The following is a 17,679-nucleotide window of genomic DNA, read 5'->3' on the forward strand; positions in this document are numbered from 1 at the left end:
AGAAAATATTAAGAAATGATGTAAATAAATGATCAGTCATGAAGCAGACTGAAAACGCATGAAAGATGTTTATCTAAGAAATGAACAACACTATTGATTACCACATCATTAATAAAACCAGCTTTGTGTATATTCTGCACATAACATACCTCGCATTTAGAGATAATCATGCATCCAAGTTGGTCTACAATGAGGTTGTCGAGAGTTGATGGAACACGACAGAATCGTTGCTGGAAGAACTGCAGGATTGTTTCTGTTGTCTTTGGGGTATCCTTAAGTGCAACAGCAACATGACCTAACATTATAACTATATTTGTTGATATAAGAGATGATTCACTGTAAAATAAAATAACAGACTAATTTTAATAGCTGAAATTAAAATAATTCATTATGAAATAAACTAACCGTCATGTCTAACACAACTAAAATTCTTGTGTCTTATTACTTGTGAGGCATAATGATTTTTTTTTAATACCATGAGAAATGGATAAGCATTATTACAGTTAAAGGAAACATTGCATACTTAATATGTAGAAATAATCAGAGAAGAATGGATATTAATTGTAGTTTCACTTACTATCATATAGTGAGTTTTGTTCTAAAAAACTAGAGGTTTCACAATGTGGAAGTATAATTATTACTAATGAAGTGAAATTCATGCGAGTTTCTCCTGCAGAGGTGTTTTCCCCTGACTCTTCTGAAGGTCTTTCTAAAGATTCTTCCACAATCTTCTATAAGGTTCTCGAACATCCTACTATATGGCAGTATTTACTAGTAACCTCAGTGCCTGAGGATGTGTCCTCACAAAGCAATGCTGCTTCCTCAGCAGACTGTCAACAAGTCTGGCTTGATACAGAGCACTGGCCCACTTTCTGATATCTGCCTGACACCATGCCTCATGTGTGGCTCTTAATAAAGTTTCTCACCTTGCAGTCATGCCATTTCTTACATTAATAAAATCTTATAATCATGCCATTCCCTGCCCCCCCCCTCCCACCCCCCACACGTTCTTAATACATCTGGCTGGCAACATTATTCACCACCAAAACAGTCTGTAAAAACTTACATTTATATACCTATGACATAGAGACTTTGAGCAAGAGTTACCTGTAACTATCACTATAGTTAAGATTAAGCCTATGTAAACAGCTGTAGAATAATGTTGGACTCATTTCTCATAGTCCATTTCCCTTTGCTGCTTATCAATTGGCTGCTCCACACCCTAAAAATCTTTTTCCAGCTACAGATAATCTAACTTAGTCACTTTATGTTTTAATGGCAATTCTAATGGTACCTTTGATATGTTTAGCTTTTTCTCTAGTTTTTCAAAAGAACTGCTTTCCACTGTATTACTAGGGACAAATTCCCTTCTATTGATATTGTGTTACTGAATGTAAACCTGCGATACATAACCTTTGCAGTTTGTATGGAATGTAAGAATTTTGAAGGCAAGTGCCTTCATCATCAGAAATACTTCCTGTACTGCATGGAAGGCATTGACAAATATTTGTCTATGCAAAATCCTCAGAGCATTGTCATCCTTGTATAAAGGTAAGGAAGATTAGACACATCCATACACAAGTCACTGTAATTTTTGTGGTTCTCATCTTAAATTGTAGTCTCCATATAGTGGAGATGCTGAGTCACAGACAGGCACAAGAAAAGGAGTTTCATACTTAAAGCTTTTGGCCAAGCGGCCAATGGCCTTTGTCAACAATACACACACACACACACACACACACACACACACACACACACACACACACACAAACACACAAACAAATGGAGCTCACACACACGACTGCAGTCCAAGCAACTGAAACCGGACTCAGTTGTGGTTTCAGTTGCCTGAGACTGCAGTTGTGTGTGTGAGTTGCGTTTGGGTGAGTGTGCAAATGTGTGTCTATTGTTGAAAAAAGGCCATTGGCTGAAAGCTTTAAGTGTGAAACTCCTTTTGTTGTTCCTATCAGCGATTCAGCGTCTCTGCTATATGGTGAGTATCAACTTTCCTTCTCATAATATTGTTACAGTCCATCCCGGATTTTCCATTGTTTAAAATGAAGTCCCCATTTTACGAAGACATCAGTACAAGGGAAGTGACCATGAAGATTTTGTTAACTTTCACATGGATGTGTTTTTTTTTTTTTTTTTTTTTTTTTTTTTTTTTTTTTTTTTTTATACAATGATGACACTGTGTGTGGATTTTGCATAGATGACTATTTGCCAATGTCTTACAAGCAGTACAGATTCTCATTTATTTACACAACAGACAGGATTCTGTGAGACTATGCACCTTCAAGCAACTTGATCATGGATTAGCCACAACACGGTTTACATAATGATGATTAGAAACTATAGAAACAAAAGAAATTAATGGATTTGTAAAACACAAAAAATTGGGTGAATATATGAATAAGTAATCCATTATAGAGAACAGTTCTGAACAACTGCAAGGAAATCCTGCACAGAACAGGAGTGTGCCACGAGGAAACCTAAAAATCTAGATTTCAAAATATGGAGTTTATCACTCGAATTTTTTTTTTTTCTACCATTTCCCTTGAAAACAAAACCTGAATACTGCACACCTTACTGTACGAATAGAAGACTAAATAAAGCATCAGCCATGCATAAATTGTTCTTACGCCAACTGTTCACTGAAAGAATGTTTCTTCTGAATGAAACAATACTGTCAACAATTCATAGCATTATGGTGTGTGTGTGTATGTATATATGCAGGGAAGTAGAGTTAGATTTCTCACCTGAACAATGGCGTACATGAATTTCATGCAGTGATGCTGTAAATCTGCCTGAGTGCACTTTTCTGGTCTAAGAAAATTCTTGGAGAATGCACAAAGTTTCCCCAAAATACAATACCATAGAGGACAATGAAGTGAAGCTAAGCAAATAAGCATACAATGGAGATTATTCTTATGGTGAAAATAGCAGCAGTCAGTTTTTGCACAAGATCTTGGATGTTATACTTCGAAGAAAGTTTTTCATTTATCCGCAGTTCTAAGAATAAATTGTCAATTTCACTGGATGTTAGACCGCCTGAGACAATAAAGTTTCACTTTTAAAAGAGTTCCATATCAGAACTGTATACATTGCAGTTTTGTTGCATTTAATTATTAATTTGTTCTCTGAAAACCATGTGCTTGATACTGACTATGCTCTTAGCTACGATTAATTACATTACATCACCCTCTACTTTTCATATCTTCAATCAGATTCAAATACCTTCCTTGCTTGCTGACACTGGAGGACAACACACTACTTCCTATTTTGCATACTGTTGAGTTTTTCCCCTAAACCTATTATGTTCCAACTTATGCAATACTACTGTACAGTCCAAACAATCAAATGCTTCAGTTAAATCAAAGAAAATACATATTGTTGTGCAAAGGTAGATGATGAAATGTGTCAAAATGAGTGCTTTTGTGTTAGTGTCAGGTCCATGTTTTTGCTTTTAAGTCTAGTACACATATATTTTCTGTCACAGGAAAATAGATGCACTGAGGTTCAGTGTCACTGAATATAGCCCAACATATTAGTCTTTTTGTTCAAATTTCTGGCAGTTGTTATTTTGGCTACTCATATCAAACGAAAGACTTTTACCTACTTGTCCCATAATGACCACTTTCATGACCTGTAGCCAATAAACTAATACATTAAAAACATTAATTCAGTGATGACTTTTTTGGTAAACAAATTACATGAAAATACTATAACCAAGTTTACTAACACAATGGACAACAGGAAAAGTATTGCAAGCACTACTTACATGATAATACATCACATAGTTGTTTCTAACTTAATCAGAAAGGACTACATAATAACTTTTGAACTTCATGTCAAAAGTCAATAATACCATCAATGATAAGACTGAGAATTGGGGTATTAGGGGAGCAGTGTGTAATTGGATTAAATGATACCTCCACGAAAGAAAGCAGTTCACACAGATAACACATGAAATGAATGGTATTGTCAGCATCCACCAGTCAGATTTATTATGTTTCATATTGGGTCCCAGCCTGTTTTTACTACATGCAAATGATTTAGATATAAACACTAGTAACAGTATACCAATTTACAGATGATGCCAGCATCTTCATTACAGGTTGCACCAAAGAAACCTTTGAAAACAGCATTAAGGTCTTTAATGCAAACAATTTCATTATAAATCAGAAAAAAACTTGTTGCAATGGACAAACCACCCAGAACAGGACACCAGTTATTTTCATTTTGAAATAAATGGACAAACAACCGGAAAAACAGAAAGCACAAAACTTTTCATTATACAGATATAACACAACATGAAATGGCTTACACTTGTTGACTACATAAACAGAAAACTGAGCAAACCCTGTTTCATAATTTGAATATTAAGCAATGGTATGTCATATGATAATCTCAGGATCAAATATTTTGTTGGTGTTCACTCAGAACTGAAATATGGTGTAGTATTTTGGTGAAACTGTGGAGCAAGCCTGAAATCATTTCAATTAAAGGAAAATACTATTAGACTAATGGAAGTACTGAAGCAAATATCATCATGTACATAACTCTTTACATAAAAAAGAAATTCTACCATTTCCATGTATTAGAAAATGTAATTATCATAAAAAATTAAACATTATCAGTCCCTGCATCACCCTTAATAAATCTGTACACAGCTACCACACAGCAAATAAATGAAGTACATGTACAACAGACAAATACAGCACTATTACAGAAAAGCACACTCCACCCCGGCATCAAAATGTATAAAGTATTACACAAATTAACAAAATGTTAATGGACAGGAACAATTTCCAATCAAATGTGAATGATTACTTACTTCTCCTATGTAGCAAGGAAATATCTAGAAAAACAAAACTGTAGCAGCAATTAATGTTGTTTTTGTAAAGTATATAAAGTAATAAAATAATGTGTAATATTACTTTTTGCTAAAAATTATGTACATAAAAATTTCAAGAAATATGTGTAGTAATTAAGAAATGGTCCAATATATTTTGTACACTGTGCAGTCCTAGATTCGCAGGACCAATAAATAAATAACAATATAAAAGCACAAACCTGTCAGACTTCTCTGCAGTGAAGAGCCTGTTTGATACTGATGCAACAAGAGCACGGACACAGTATGGATCTAGTGTGTATGCCGCTTGTAATGCGATGCATAGGTTTTCTATTGCTGCATCACGTAGTTTCTCAAATGCGGCCTGTGATGTGGACATCAAGTCAGGATCTTTTTGTTCTTTGCCCTGAACTGCATATAAGAAGAAGGAAATAAAATCATTTTTATCGTATATGTGATTAGCTTCAACTGTATCTTATATTTTAAATAGACTGAATAAACTGTGGCTCTCCAGTTACTCATATTATGCTTTGAAGATTAAGTGTCTGCCTTACATTCTCATTCTACATACCAGGTCGACAAGTGTGCTGGCTATTGTCAGGAAATGATTTTTTTTTTTAATAAGTGACATTATTGGCTGGCAGAGCAAACAAAAAAGCAGTACAAACCTGTTATCTTTGGTTTGGTGTCCTTAGTGTCAGCATAATGTCTATGTAATTTGAAGAGAATTGGGCTTGGAGTGACTAAAAAGTCACGCAGGCAATATATAGATGTGCTTGCAATATTTGGAAACTTTTGTGCTAGTTTACCAAGTCCCTGAAAATTTAAGAATAGAAATATAAAGTACACATAATAATAACAGAGACTATAAACAATTAATTACCTCACAACCTGCATATAAAAGCCAACAGCATGAAATAGCCAAGCATCAAACTCTTTCCTGACAAAATTTTCAAACTATGTCAAAACAGACTTCACTGTCATGCAGAGATTATTTATGATGAAAAGGCAATACTCTTCATTGGTTCTAGCCCTAGTAACCTACAAGGATAGGTAATAAATAGGATAGCATAAAATTTGTAAGAAAGAGAGAAAGAGAGAGAGAGAGAGAGAGAGGATAAGAAACAGAAAAAACAACAATGTACATGTACCACATCATTAAAAGTTTATCCTTCAGGATAATGCCTTTGCTCTTTCAGTTTAGTCTCTATAAAATGCATTTTATTATAAAAAGAATGTTGATATACAATAAGAAATTTGTAGCTGATAATAATCAGGATTTGTTTGGGTAATGAGGGAAGGAGCAGTAAAATCATGAAAGGAAAGACAAAGAGGGAAACGAATACAATTATGACAACAGAATATAGTTACTTTAATGATCTACTATACTTGCAGTTCTAGGAGAGTCAGAGTGGTTGATAATGAGAGTGGCAGGATTGGTAGAGACTGAATTCCACTGATTTATACCAATTCCTTTTTGGTTACTACCATCTTTAACTAGCAGACACAACTGTGCTTAACTGTATAAAATCATAATTAATAAGATTATTTCAAATACAATTACATATGACCTTTCAGTGATCATTAGCTCAGTGTGTCAGCTCTACTTCCATATACTCAAATGTACTAAATACAATATTATCTGCTAACTCAAGTTGGCAACAATCAGAAAAAGGTCAATACCAGTCAACAGCATTCAATTTCTGCTTGTTAGCCATCTCACCAAGAATCTTCTTAGAGTGGGTATACAGGGTGTTACAAAAAGGTACGGCCAAACTTTCAGGATACATTCCTCACACACAAAGAAAGAAAATATGTTAGGTGGACATGTGTCCGGAAACGCTTACTTTCCATGTTAGAGCTCATTTTATTACTTCTCTTCAAATCACATCAATCATGGAATGGAAACACACAGCAACAGAACGTACCAGCGTGACTTCAAATACAACACTTTGCTACAGGAAATGTTCAAAATGTCCTCCGCTAGCGAGAATACATGCATCCACCCTCCATCGCATGGAATCCCTGATGTGGTGATGGAGCCCTGGAGAATGGCGTATTGTATCACAGCCGTCCACAATACAAGCACGAAGAGTCTCTACATTTGGTACTGGGGTTGCGTAGACAAGAGCTTTCAAATGCCCCCATAAATGAAAGTCAAGAGGGTTGAGGTCAGGAGAGTGTGGAGGCCATGGAATTGGTCCGCCTCTACCAATCCATACGTCACCGAATCTGTTGTTGAGAAGCATATGAACACTTCGACTGAAATGTGCAGGAGCTCCATCGTGCATGAACCACATGTTGTGTCGTACTTGTAAAGGCACATGTTCTAGCAGTACAGGTAGAGTATCCCGTATGAAATCATGATAACGTGCTCCATTGAGCGTAGGTGGAAGAACATGGGGCCCAATCAAGACATCACCCACAATGCCTGCCCAAACGTTCACAGAAAATCTGCGTTGATGACATGATTGCACAATTTCGTGCGGATTCTCGTCAGCCCACACGTTGATTGTGAAAATTTACAATTTGATCACGTTGGAATGAAGCCTCATCCGTAAAGAGAACATTTGCACTGAAATGAGGATTAACACATTGTTGGATGAACCATTCGCAGAAGTGTACCCGTGGTGGCCAATCAGCTGCTGATAGTGCCTGCACACGCTGTACGTGGTACGGAAACAACTGGTTCTCCCGTAGCACTCTCCATACAGTGACGTGGTCAACGTTACCTTGTACAGCAGCAACTTCTCTGACGCTGACATTAGGGTTATCGTCAACTGCACGAAGAATTGCATCGTCCATTGCAGGTGTCCTCGTCATTCTAGGTCTTCCCCAGTCGCGAGTCATAGGCTGGTATGTTCCGTGCTCCCTAAGATGCCGATCAATTGCTTCGTACGTCTTCCTGTCGGGACACCTTTGTTCTGGAAATATGTCTCGATACAAACGTACCGCGCCATGGCTATTGCCCCGTGCTAATCCATACATCAAATGGGCACCTGCCAACTCCGCATTTGTAAGCATTGCACTGACTGCAAAACCATGTTCGTGATGAACACTAACCTGTTGATGCTACGTAATGATGTGCTTGAAGCTAGTACTGTAGAGCAATGAGTCGCATATCAACACAAGCACCGAACTGGCGGTGAATCGAGGAAGTACAGCACATACTGACGAAACTAAAATGAGCTCTAACACGGAAATTAAGCGTTTCCGGACACATGTCCGCATAATATCTTTTCTTTATTTGTGTGTGAGGAATGTTTCCTGAATGTTTGGCCGTACCTTTTTGTAACACCCTGTATAGCACCCATCATTTCTTAACAATACACCAGTATGCTAATAAATGAAACCCATGAAAAATTAAAGAAATGAATTTGGTTGTCTTCTATCCAAAATATTATTGTTACAAGGTGTTGCTTCATAACAGAAGAAATGAGACAACAAAATGTTGAAATGTAAAATGAAAATTAGTCTAAGCAAGAATACATATTAGAAAGAATAAAAGGAAATAAAACAGCGAGGAGATATAAAAGCAATACTGATTGAGATGGGCATTAGTTAAATGTATAAAAGTGACCGACAGTGAATAATTGTGGTTGTTACCCCAATAAGCATTCATTTGTTGTTAGCTACATTTCTTTGAGTCAACAAAGCATTATGCAGAACTACTCCCAAGGCTTAGAGTGGAAAAAAGTAATAAAATCTATTTTGAACAAATAACATATCAGGAAATTCATTCTCTCTCTCTCTCTCTCTCTCTCTCTCTCTCTCTCTCTCTCTCTCTCTCTAAAAGGTAACCCTCTTTATACATTGCTAGATGAGTACCCAGCATTGCCAGGTTTGTATTTTTTCCAATCTTCTATTATCCAATCTTCCCCTTCCCTCTCTTTCTGTCCATTTTCACCTCATCCCTCTCTCTTTCCATCTCCTCCTCCTCCTCCTCCTCCTTCCTCTTCCTTCCCTCTCTATGTGAACATGACAACATGGAGGGGTAAGAGGAGATGGACAGACAGCAAGGGGGGAGGAGGAGATGGGAACAGATAGAGGGGAGAAGGAGGTGGACAGAGAGAGGGCAGAGGGGAAGACGGGCTACTGGAAGATTGCAGTAAATACAAATCCTGGCAATGGTAGGTACTCAACTAGTGATGAACTTTTTTTTTGGGGGGGGGGGGGGAGGGAGGGGGGAGGGAGGGGGGGAGGGAGGGAGGTTGGTTGGTTGGTTTTGGGGAAGGAGACCAGACAGCGTGGTCATCGGTCTCATCGGATTAGGGAAGGATTGGGAAGGAAGTCGGCCGTGCCCTTTCAGAGGAACCATCCCGGCATTTGCCTGGAGTGATTTAGGGAAATCACGGAAAACCTAAATCAGGATGGCCGGACGCGGGCTTGAACCGTCGTCCTCCCGAATGCGAGTCCAGTGTCTAACCACTGCGCCACCCCGCTCGGTGGAGTGAGGGAGATTTCCTGATATATTCATAACAGATTTTTTTAAAATTGGTTTGGCCTACTAAGGGCCACATGAAATATCTTATGTATTCTTTCTTTTTTCCTTCCTTTCTTCCAGTAATTTTTCATTCATCCATTATGCTTTTCTCTTCTTTCTTCTGTCCATACTGCAACTGTCTTTTTCTTTGTTTTCTCCTTGAAACCTTTCACTTTTGCTCTGAATCTTTCTCTTTCTACTAGTTCTCGTTATTTCCTTTTCCCTCAGGCCTGCTTTAACTTCTTTTGTCCATGTCATTGATGTCCCCCCCCTTCATCTAGCCTTTTTCGGTGTCCATAGTATGCAACTCTTCTCTTCCTCATTGTGTCTGATATTTGCTCTATTTTTTCATAAACTACTTTATTACTTCTTAATTTCCATTTCCCATTCTCATATTTTCATCCCAAGATTTTCAAAATTATTTTCCTTTCCTTGTTTTCTATTTCACCTGATTTTTTGGCTATATTTAACGAAATACATTCTAATGCATGAAAGCATTCTGGGTTAATGACAGTACTGTAGTGCCAAAATTTTGTATTTATCGAAATAGATTTCTTGTTATAAATGTCTTCAATAGTTAAAAAGCCGCCTCCATCTTTCTTGACATTACTAGTTTAGCTTCTTTGTGTAAAGCATGGTGCTTCCTGCACATCTGTCATGTACTCTGTTTTTTCAAAAGATACATGTAGGCCTATTTCATCTACTACAGGTTCAGAAAAAAAGATGAGATCACCTGCAAAAGCTAGACAATCAAAATTCAGATTATCGCCTTTTCTCCTAATTGTGATTCTTCTAATTCCTTCTTCTTCTGTTATTTTCCTCCATTCCCTAATTACCTTTTCTAGCACACAACTGAACAGCAGTGGGATGAGTGTCCATCTCCATGCCTTACACCAGTTTTCATCTCAAAAGCCTTGAAGGTTTTGCCCAGAAATTTAAGTTTGCATTCAGTATTTGATTGTGTGTCTTTTATGACTGCCACCAATATGTTGTCAGCTCCAAACTCTTTTAAGCTGTTGAATAATGTTTTCCTGTCAACAGAATCATGTGATTTTTTGAAGTTAATAAATTTTATATAAATGCTTTTATATCTTTATATCTCATTCTTCTGTACCTGATTATGAACTTCGGATTTAAAGCTTGTTCCACACAGGATCGTCCTTTTCTAAACTCTCCTTGAAGCTCTCCTAACTGCTCTCCAAGTTCGCTTTCTCATCTGTTCTGTAATGCTTTTGAAAGAATTTTGTAAGTCACTGGAAGGAGGGATATTCATCTATGGTAGTTGCTGTCAGTTTTATCTCATTTTTTTGTGAATTAGGTGAAGTAATGTTGTTTTCGAATCTTCTGTTTCCCAGATTTATTGAAAGACACCATGGAGCTTCTTTTCTGTTCCCACAATTTCCCACATTTCAGCAGTTACTGAATCTTCCTGGAGGCCTTGTCATTCTTTGGATCTTCAAAGATATTTTGCATTTCATACAAGCTGGGTGGTTCTGAGTCTATATGTGTGGGTCTCCAGGATTTTGTTTTGGAAAGTTTGCTCCTGGTGTCTCACAATTTAACAACTTATCAAATTTAACAACTTGTAGAAGTAGCTTGCTAATATTTCAGTTTCCTTTGTTGTTTAGGGCTAACTGTTTGTCTTTGATCCTGAAGCACAAGGCAAGTGGCTGGTATGTTTGGAGGCTGTGTTTAAATTATTACCTGCTCTTTATCCACTCTAGGCACAGTGAGTGGTTCTGCATAATGCTTTGTTGATTCAAAGAAATGTAGCTAACAACAAATAAAAGCTTATTGGGGTAACAATCACAATTATTCACTTTCAATCAATTTAATACATTTAACTACGTGCATCTGAAATTTGAGTGCAAAATGGTTCTTAACCTCTGTAGAACATCTTTGCAGGTTGTAACTAATGCATGTACCAAATATGGTAGCAATCATTCCATTGGTTTAGCATGACCTTTTTACACACGGCTCTGCTCTCATATACACAAGTCAAATATATTTTACATCTATTTAACATCTATTTTACATCTATTTCACATATATTTAACACATTTCACAGGTATTTGTATATACATTTCACCCTGCAGCTTCATTTTCACATAGCTTAATGTTTATAATGTCATATTTCCTGAACAATGTGCTGAACAAGGACATAATTCTGCAGTTATATCCAGAGATATACATGGTTATAGTCAGGAAAATGTGTTGTGAATAGAGTTACTAGTAAAGAAGTAATAAGTTATAACATTACGCATGATGCCACAGTTTTTCACACATCTCATTATTTGTCACATATCTGCTAAATTATGGGTACTACAATGATATAATCTCGTAGGTACATTTGTGGCAGTTATGGATAATGTCTGCAAAATGTGTTGTGTTGTATATAGAGTAAACAAAAAGAAGTAATAAACTAAAAAATCATCTATGTAGTGGTAGTTTTTCAAGCAACTCAGTGATATATGAAGTCGTATCTCCTGATATGTGTGTAGTAGCACCACTATGTGGATGCAGATTAGTTTTGTTTTATATACACGCTGTAAATGTCATGAGTCTTAGTTTCCTTTAAGATTGGATTGGGCGAGTAGATGTTGGTCAAGAATGCCCTTAAAGCAACAAAGATGTCATTATCAACACCTTATTGAGTTGGAGCAAGGTCGTGTAGTCGGGTTCAAAGAAGATGGATGTTCCTTTTGTGATACTGCAGACAGATTTGGCACAAATGTAGCCACTGTACATAATTGCTGGCAGTGGTGGTCAAGAGAACCTACAGTCACAAAAAGAAAGGATTCTGGATGGCCAAATGCACTACCAAGAGGGTAGACCATCACTTTCAACATATGGCTCTGGCAGATCATACTGCCTCTACAGCAGCAATTTAAGCAACACTTGGCACCACAATGACACAAAAAACTAACAAATCAGTTGTTTCAAGGACAGCTCTGAGACGGATGTCATGTGGCACGCATTCTACTGACCATAAACTGTTGCCATTTGCGACTTAAGTGGTGTCAGGCAAGAACTCTGATGAAAGCTGGTCCTGCCTCAGTGCCAGTTAGGGTCACGTATTGATAAGGAGGAGGCCGGTTGAGGGTCTGCAACCAAACTGCTTGCATGCTGGACACACTGTATTTATATGTATCAGATTCAAATGGTCAGTGAAAGGTGGTATTGCCAAACATATGCTCCACATTGTAATCGCGTAGCTATAAAGCTCCGAATTACAGCCTGTTGTAATATCAGACAGCATGGTCTGGGTAGACAGCTGGATATGAGAAATGCGAGGTCCCGAGTTTGACCACGAGCAGGATCATCATTTTGTTGTGACTCGCCGATAATTCAAAGTGGCGCCACGCAATTACGCGTGTCCTCTACATGCGGCGCTGTCTGTCTGCCAGCCATGCAGCAGCTGCGCCACCTAAGCGGCCAGCCAGAAAGCGGCCGCTAGACTTGGACTCAGTGCTGATTTGAATGTTACCGTGTTCACATGTCTTGCTTTGTCAACTTGCTCTGTGACTTACATGTGTTGTGTCATTTTTGAAATACATGTGTTCAACTTGACATTATAACAATTGGCGACAAGGATGGGATTTTTCCTTTTCATCGTTGACGCACAGGTTTCCATGGTCACTTTAGAGCAACTATTGCAAGGTCTCATTGAGCAGCAAACGCTTCTCACATCGGCGATTCGCGATTTCGTCGCAGCATCAAATGTGGGCCGTTTCTCATCGTTGCATATACCGACTTTTCCTCCTTACGACGAGACGGCGGAAGACTGGTCTGATTACGAAAAACGTCTTCGACAGCACTTCTTGGCATTTCATGTCACGGACGAACAAACATGTAAGTCTCTGTTCCTTTCATGGATTTCACCTCAAATGTTTCGATTGTTGTCGCAATTGGCTCCTTTGAAAGATCCTGCGTCTCTGTCCTTTGCTGAAATATGCTCACCTCTGTCCGTCTATTTTCAAAAGCAAACGCATGTGGTAGCCTCTCATGTTGCCTTTTATCGTTGTCAAAAACAACCGAATCAATCCTATCGCGCTTGGGCTGCTGAGCTTCACGGCCTCTGTTGAAAGTGTCAATTTGTTACTGATGTTCACAAATAATCCTGTGCAGATTCCATGGTACGGGATGCTATTATCCGGTTGGCGCCCAACAAAGAAGTGAGGCAACGGGCCCTTCAGTTAGCAAATCCGACTCTAGATGAAGTCCTATCCATTGCACAGTCTTTTGAAACTTCTCGCGTCACTGAAGTGCAAATAGAGGCGTGGGGTGACGTCGGGGACATACAACCTCTGTGCGCTGTTGACGACGCGTGCGGCGTGTCCCCGCCGGCCGACGTGGCCGCCGTACGCTCCCACGCGCAGCCTCAGCCTAACCGTAAACAACCATCTCAGAAAATGCGGTGTTTTATGAAACATTCACGTGAGGATTGTCCCCAACGTTGGGCCGTGTGCCACAATTGCAAAAAGAAGGGTCATGTATCTTCTGTTTGCAAATATGACCGCATACATGATGTTCATGACCGTGACGCTGATTCTGCTTCTGTGTTGTCTGTCAATTGCACTTCTTCCCTTTCAGGGAAGTTATTCCTCACAGTCCACATCCTTGGTCGGGATGTTCGCATGCAGGTGGATATTGGTTCTGCTGCCACTACATCAATTCGCGGACGTATCTTCAGTTGGGTTCTCCAATCCTATCACCTGTCACTCGGCAATTACGGATGTACAATAAACAGAACATTTCTCTCTTGAGACAATTTAATGCAGAGGTATCTTAAAAATCCGTCGTTCGCACTGTTCCCATATTTGTGGTTGACCAGAGTAACGCAGAAAATCTTTTTGGTTTCAATGCCTTTCGCATTTTTGGGTTCTCCATAGATGACTCTGTCAATATCGTCTCTGATACTATTCCGTATGCTCAATTGGATTCCTTGTCAACGACATTTTTGTCCCTTTTTTCTCCTAGGTTAGGCCTAAGTTTTTTCGGGCTTGACCCATTCCTGTGGCCTTTCATGATCGGGTAAAACGGGAACTACTTTAGGGGTCTAGCTTCCTGTAACTTCCAGTGAGTGGTCCTCTCCTGTCGTCGTCATTGCTAAGTCCAATGGTGATATTCATCTCTGTGGCGATTTTAAAGCCACTGTAAATGTGCAATGCCTCATCGACACTTACCCTTTGCCCCGACCTGAAGAATTGTTCACTAAACTTGCGGGAGGCCAGTATTTTTCTAAAATTGACCGGTCAGAAGCTTATCATCAACTTCCTCTCGACACTGCTTCCCAGAGTTTCTGATCCTTAACACGCCTTTTGGCCTCTATCAATACCAATGATTGCCATTCGGGGTTGCCAGCGTCCCTGCTCTCTTTCAGCGATTCTTGGAACAATTATTGCTCCCTGTCCCTGGGTGTATCAATTACATGGACGACATTGTTGTCACTGGTTCCACCACTGAAGAACATCTTCAGAACCTCCGCACACTTTTTCATGTCTTACAGACTGCTGGTCTTAAGTGTAACCTTCAGAAATCACAATTTTTTCAGGCATCTATCATGTACTTGGGGTTTCAACTCTCTTGGGATGGTATTCGTCCACTTCAGCAAACTGTCGCTGTGATCGATGCCCTTCCTTGCCCTACATCTGTTAAGGAACTGCAGTCCTTCTTGGGGAAAATAGCATACTATCACAGGTTATTACCGTCTGCTGCTTTGGTGGCTCAGCCATTGCATCGCCTGTTGCATAAAAACGTGCCTTTTCACTGGTCCACATCATGCGATGCGGCTTTCCAGAAATTGAAGACTATGCTGAAACAGGCCCCGTGCCTGGCTACTTATCAACCTGGCTAACATCTCGTTCTGGCCACGGACACCTCTCAATACGGGGTTGGTGCAGTCCTTACGCACCGTTTTTCTGACGGTTCTGAACAACCCATTACTTATGCCTCCAAAACGCTCACGGATGCCCTACGAAAATATTCTCAAATTGAAAAGGAAGCTTTGGCCATTATTTATGCTCTTCATAAGTTTGGTGTTTTTCTTTATGGATCCAAATTTCATCTTGTTACGGACCACAAACCACTTGTTTCCTTGTTTCATCCATCAACGTCGCTTCCCGACAAGGCTGCACACCGCCTCCAGCATTGGGCTCTTTACTTGTCTCGTTTCAATTATGAGATTCATTTCTGGCCGACGGCTCAACATGCGAATGCTGATGCACTGTCTCGCCTTCCCATAGGCCCTGATCTGACATTCGATAGGAACGAACTTTGGATTTCCACCTGGATGTTGCCAAGCAGCAGGTTGTGGATGGGTTCCCCATCTTTTACGCTGTATTCAGAAGGGTTGGCCATATCGTCTGTCCGCTAAGACTTCTGATCTGTTGCGGAACTACTACGCTTTGCGTTACCGCCTCACGGCTACGGATGGTGTTATCCTCCTTTCCACCGAAAATGCTTCGCCACGTGTTGTTGTACCTGCGTCTTTGCGTGCTTCAGTCTTACGCCTCCTTCACCATAGGTACTGGGGTGTGTCTCGTACAAAATCTCTGACGCGCCGTCATGTGTACTGGGCTGGCATCGACTCTGAAATAGCACACATGGTTGCTGCCTGCGGCCCTTGTGCGTCACAGGCCGCCACCCCGAAGTCATCTTTGTCACCGTGGCCTTCGCCTGAGAAGCCCTGGGAGTGCCTTCTTGCTGACTTCGTGGGACCTTCTTTAGGTACTTATCGGCTACTCGTAATTGACGCCTACTCTAACTTTCTTTTCATTGTCCGTTGCACGTCGCCTACCACGGCGGCAACCACAAGTGCTCTCGCCCGCATTTTCTCTTTGGAAGGCCTTCCCTCTACTCTTGTTACTGATAATGGTCCGCAATTTGGCTCTTCCGAATTTGCAGATTTTTGTGCTTGCCATGGTGTTATGCATGTCACAGCCCCTCCGTTCCATCCACAGTCAAACGGTGAGGCTGAACGACCGGTCTGCACATTTAAGGCTCAGATGAGGAAACTCCTGACTTCTTCTGCTGCTGATGATGCGCTTCTCCAATCTCTGGCTTCTTACCGTTTCACCCCCACAGTCCAGCTGTGCTCTTTCTTGGCTGACAGCCCCGCATGCTACTTCATCTTCTGCGGCCTTCCACCACACGGATGCGGGTGCCTTCACTTGGCCAGTTCACCGCCAACGATCTTGTATGGGTACGGGGATACGGCAGGCGGCCAAAATGGAGTCCTGGCCGCATCTTACGACACCGTGGCCGACACCTGTATGAAATCCAGACGGACGTGGGTGTTGCAGTGCATCATTCGGACCAGCTTCAGACTCGTGTGCCGGCAACGCCTGTTCCGAATGCCACTACACCACCTTCGGCTCTACCTGACGCTCAGGATCTTGGCATCTCTCATTACTCACAACGCAGCCCTCTCACCATCATCTCAGTGCCAGCACAAGAACAGAAGCCACCAGGAGACATGCCCATGCAGGAACCGGATGACCATCAACTGTCGGAGCAACTCTACTCGCCTCCTTCTCCTACGGACACCGACACATCGCCCATGTCTCCTGTTATAACAACCGGACTTGCCGCAATGGGCAGATTGGTGCATGGGGCCCCAGCAGATTCGACCCCTACATCTCCCGTCATCTCGACCCGTTATCATCGAGGACACTTCCGTCCGTAGGGGAAGCCTCCTCCTCGAGACTTTACAGCCAGTCAAACAACACCTATGGACGTTGGCAATCTACAGGTCACCTCCATCAAGACCAGTGCAAAATTTGAAAGGGGGGAAAAGTGTTGTGACTCGCCAATCATTCAAAGTGCTGGCGCGCAATTACGCACGTCCTCTACATGCGGTGCTGTCTGTCTGCCAGCCATGCAGCAGCCACGCCACCTAAGCGGCCAGCCAGCCAGCGGCCGCTAGACTTGGACTCAGTGCTGATTTGAATGTTACCATGTTCACATGTCTTTGACAACTTGCTCTGTGGCTTACATGTGTTGTGTCGTTTTTGAAATATGTGTGTTCAACTTAGACATTATAACACATTTTATTTTTATATCTGGACCTTTCTTTTGTAAATAAAAATAACCTTTCTTGCTGCACTGCATTTTATTTCTCCCAGACGTGATTCACCTTTTTCACTTTAAGGCATCATTGGTGGGATACAGAATGGTACAGTTTTGTTTTGATAGTGTTATCAGTAGATTAGTTGTTTCTTTTTTTATGTAAGTACGTCATTATATACAAGAGAAAACAAAAGATGGTACACAATGACATACAAACACAAACTCTCATGTAAAGTCACCAACGTTTTTAAGAGACAGGGAATAAACGTAG

At 40.4% G+C, this 17,679-nt stretch overlaps 1 protein-coding gene across 2 annotated transcripts in view; it reads right to left on the reverse strand.

Moving 5' to 3' along the window:
- LOC124544611 (phosphatidylinositol 4-kinase alpha) overlaps positions 1-17,679 on the reverse strand; it is a 203,249-nt gene that overhangs the window by 98,663 nt on the left and 86,907 nt on the right. For both annotated transcript variants that reach the window (XM_047123207.1, XM_047123208.1), the window contains 3 exons: positions 5,524-5,671; positions 5,077-5,266; positions 150-336 (listed from right to left, as the gene is read on the reverse strand). In XM_047123207.1, the coding sequence (XP_046979163.1) occupies positions 150-336; positions 5,077-5,266; positions 5,524-5,671 (525 nt within the window). The remainder of the gene's footprint in view (positions 1-149; positions 337-5,076; positions 5,267-5,523; positions 5,672-17,679) is intronic.

This window comes from Schistocerca americana, chromosome 8, assembly GCF_021461395.2.
Source record: "Schistocerca americana isolate TAMUIC-IGC-003095 chromosome 8, iqSchAmer2.1, whole genome shotgun sequence".
Lineage (NCBI taxonomy): Eukaryota > Metazoa > Arthropoda > Insecta > Orthoptera > Acrididae > Schistocerca > Schistocerca americana.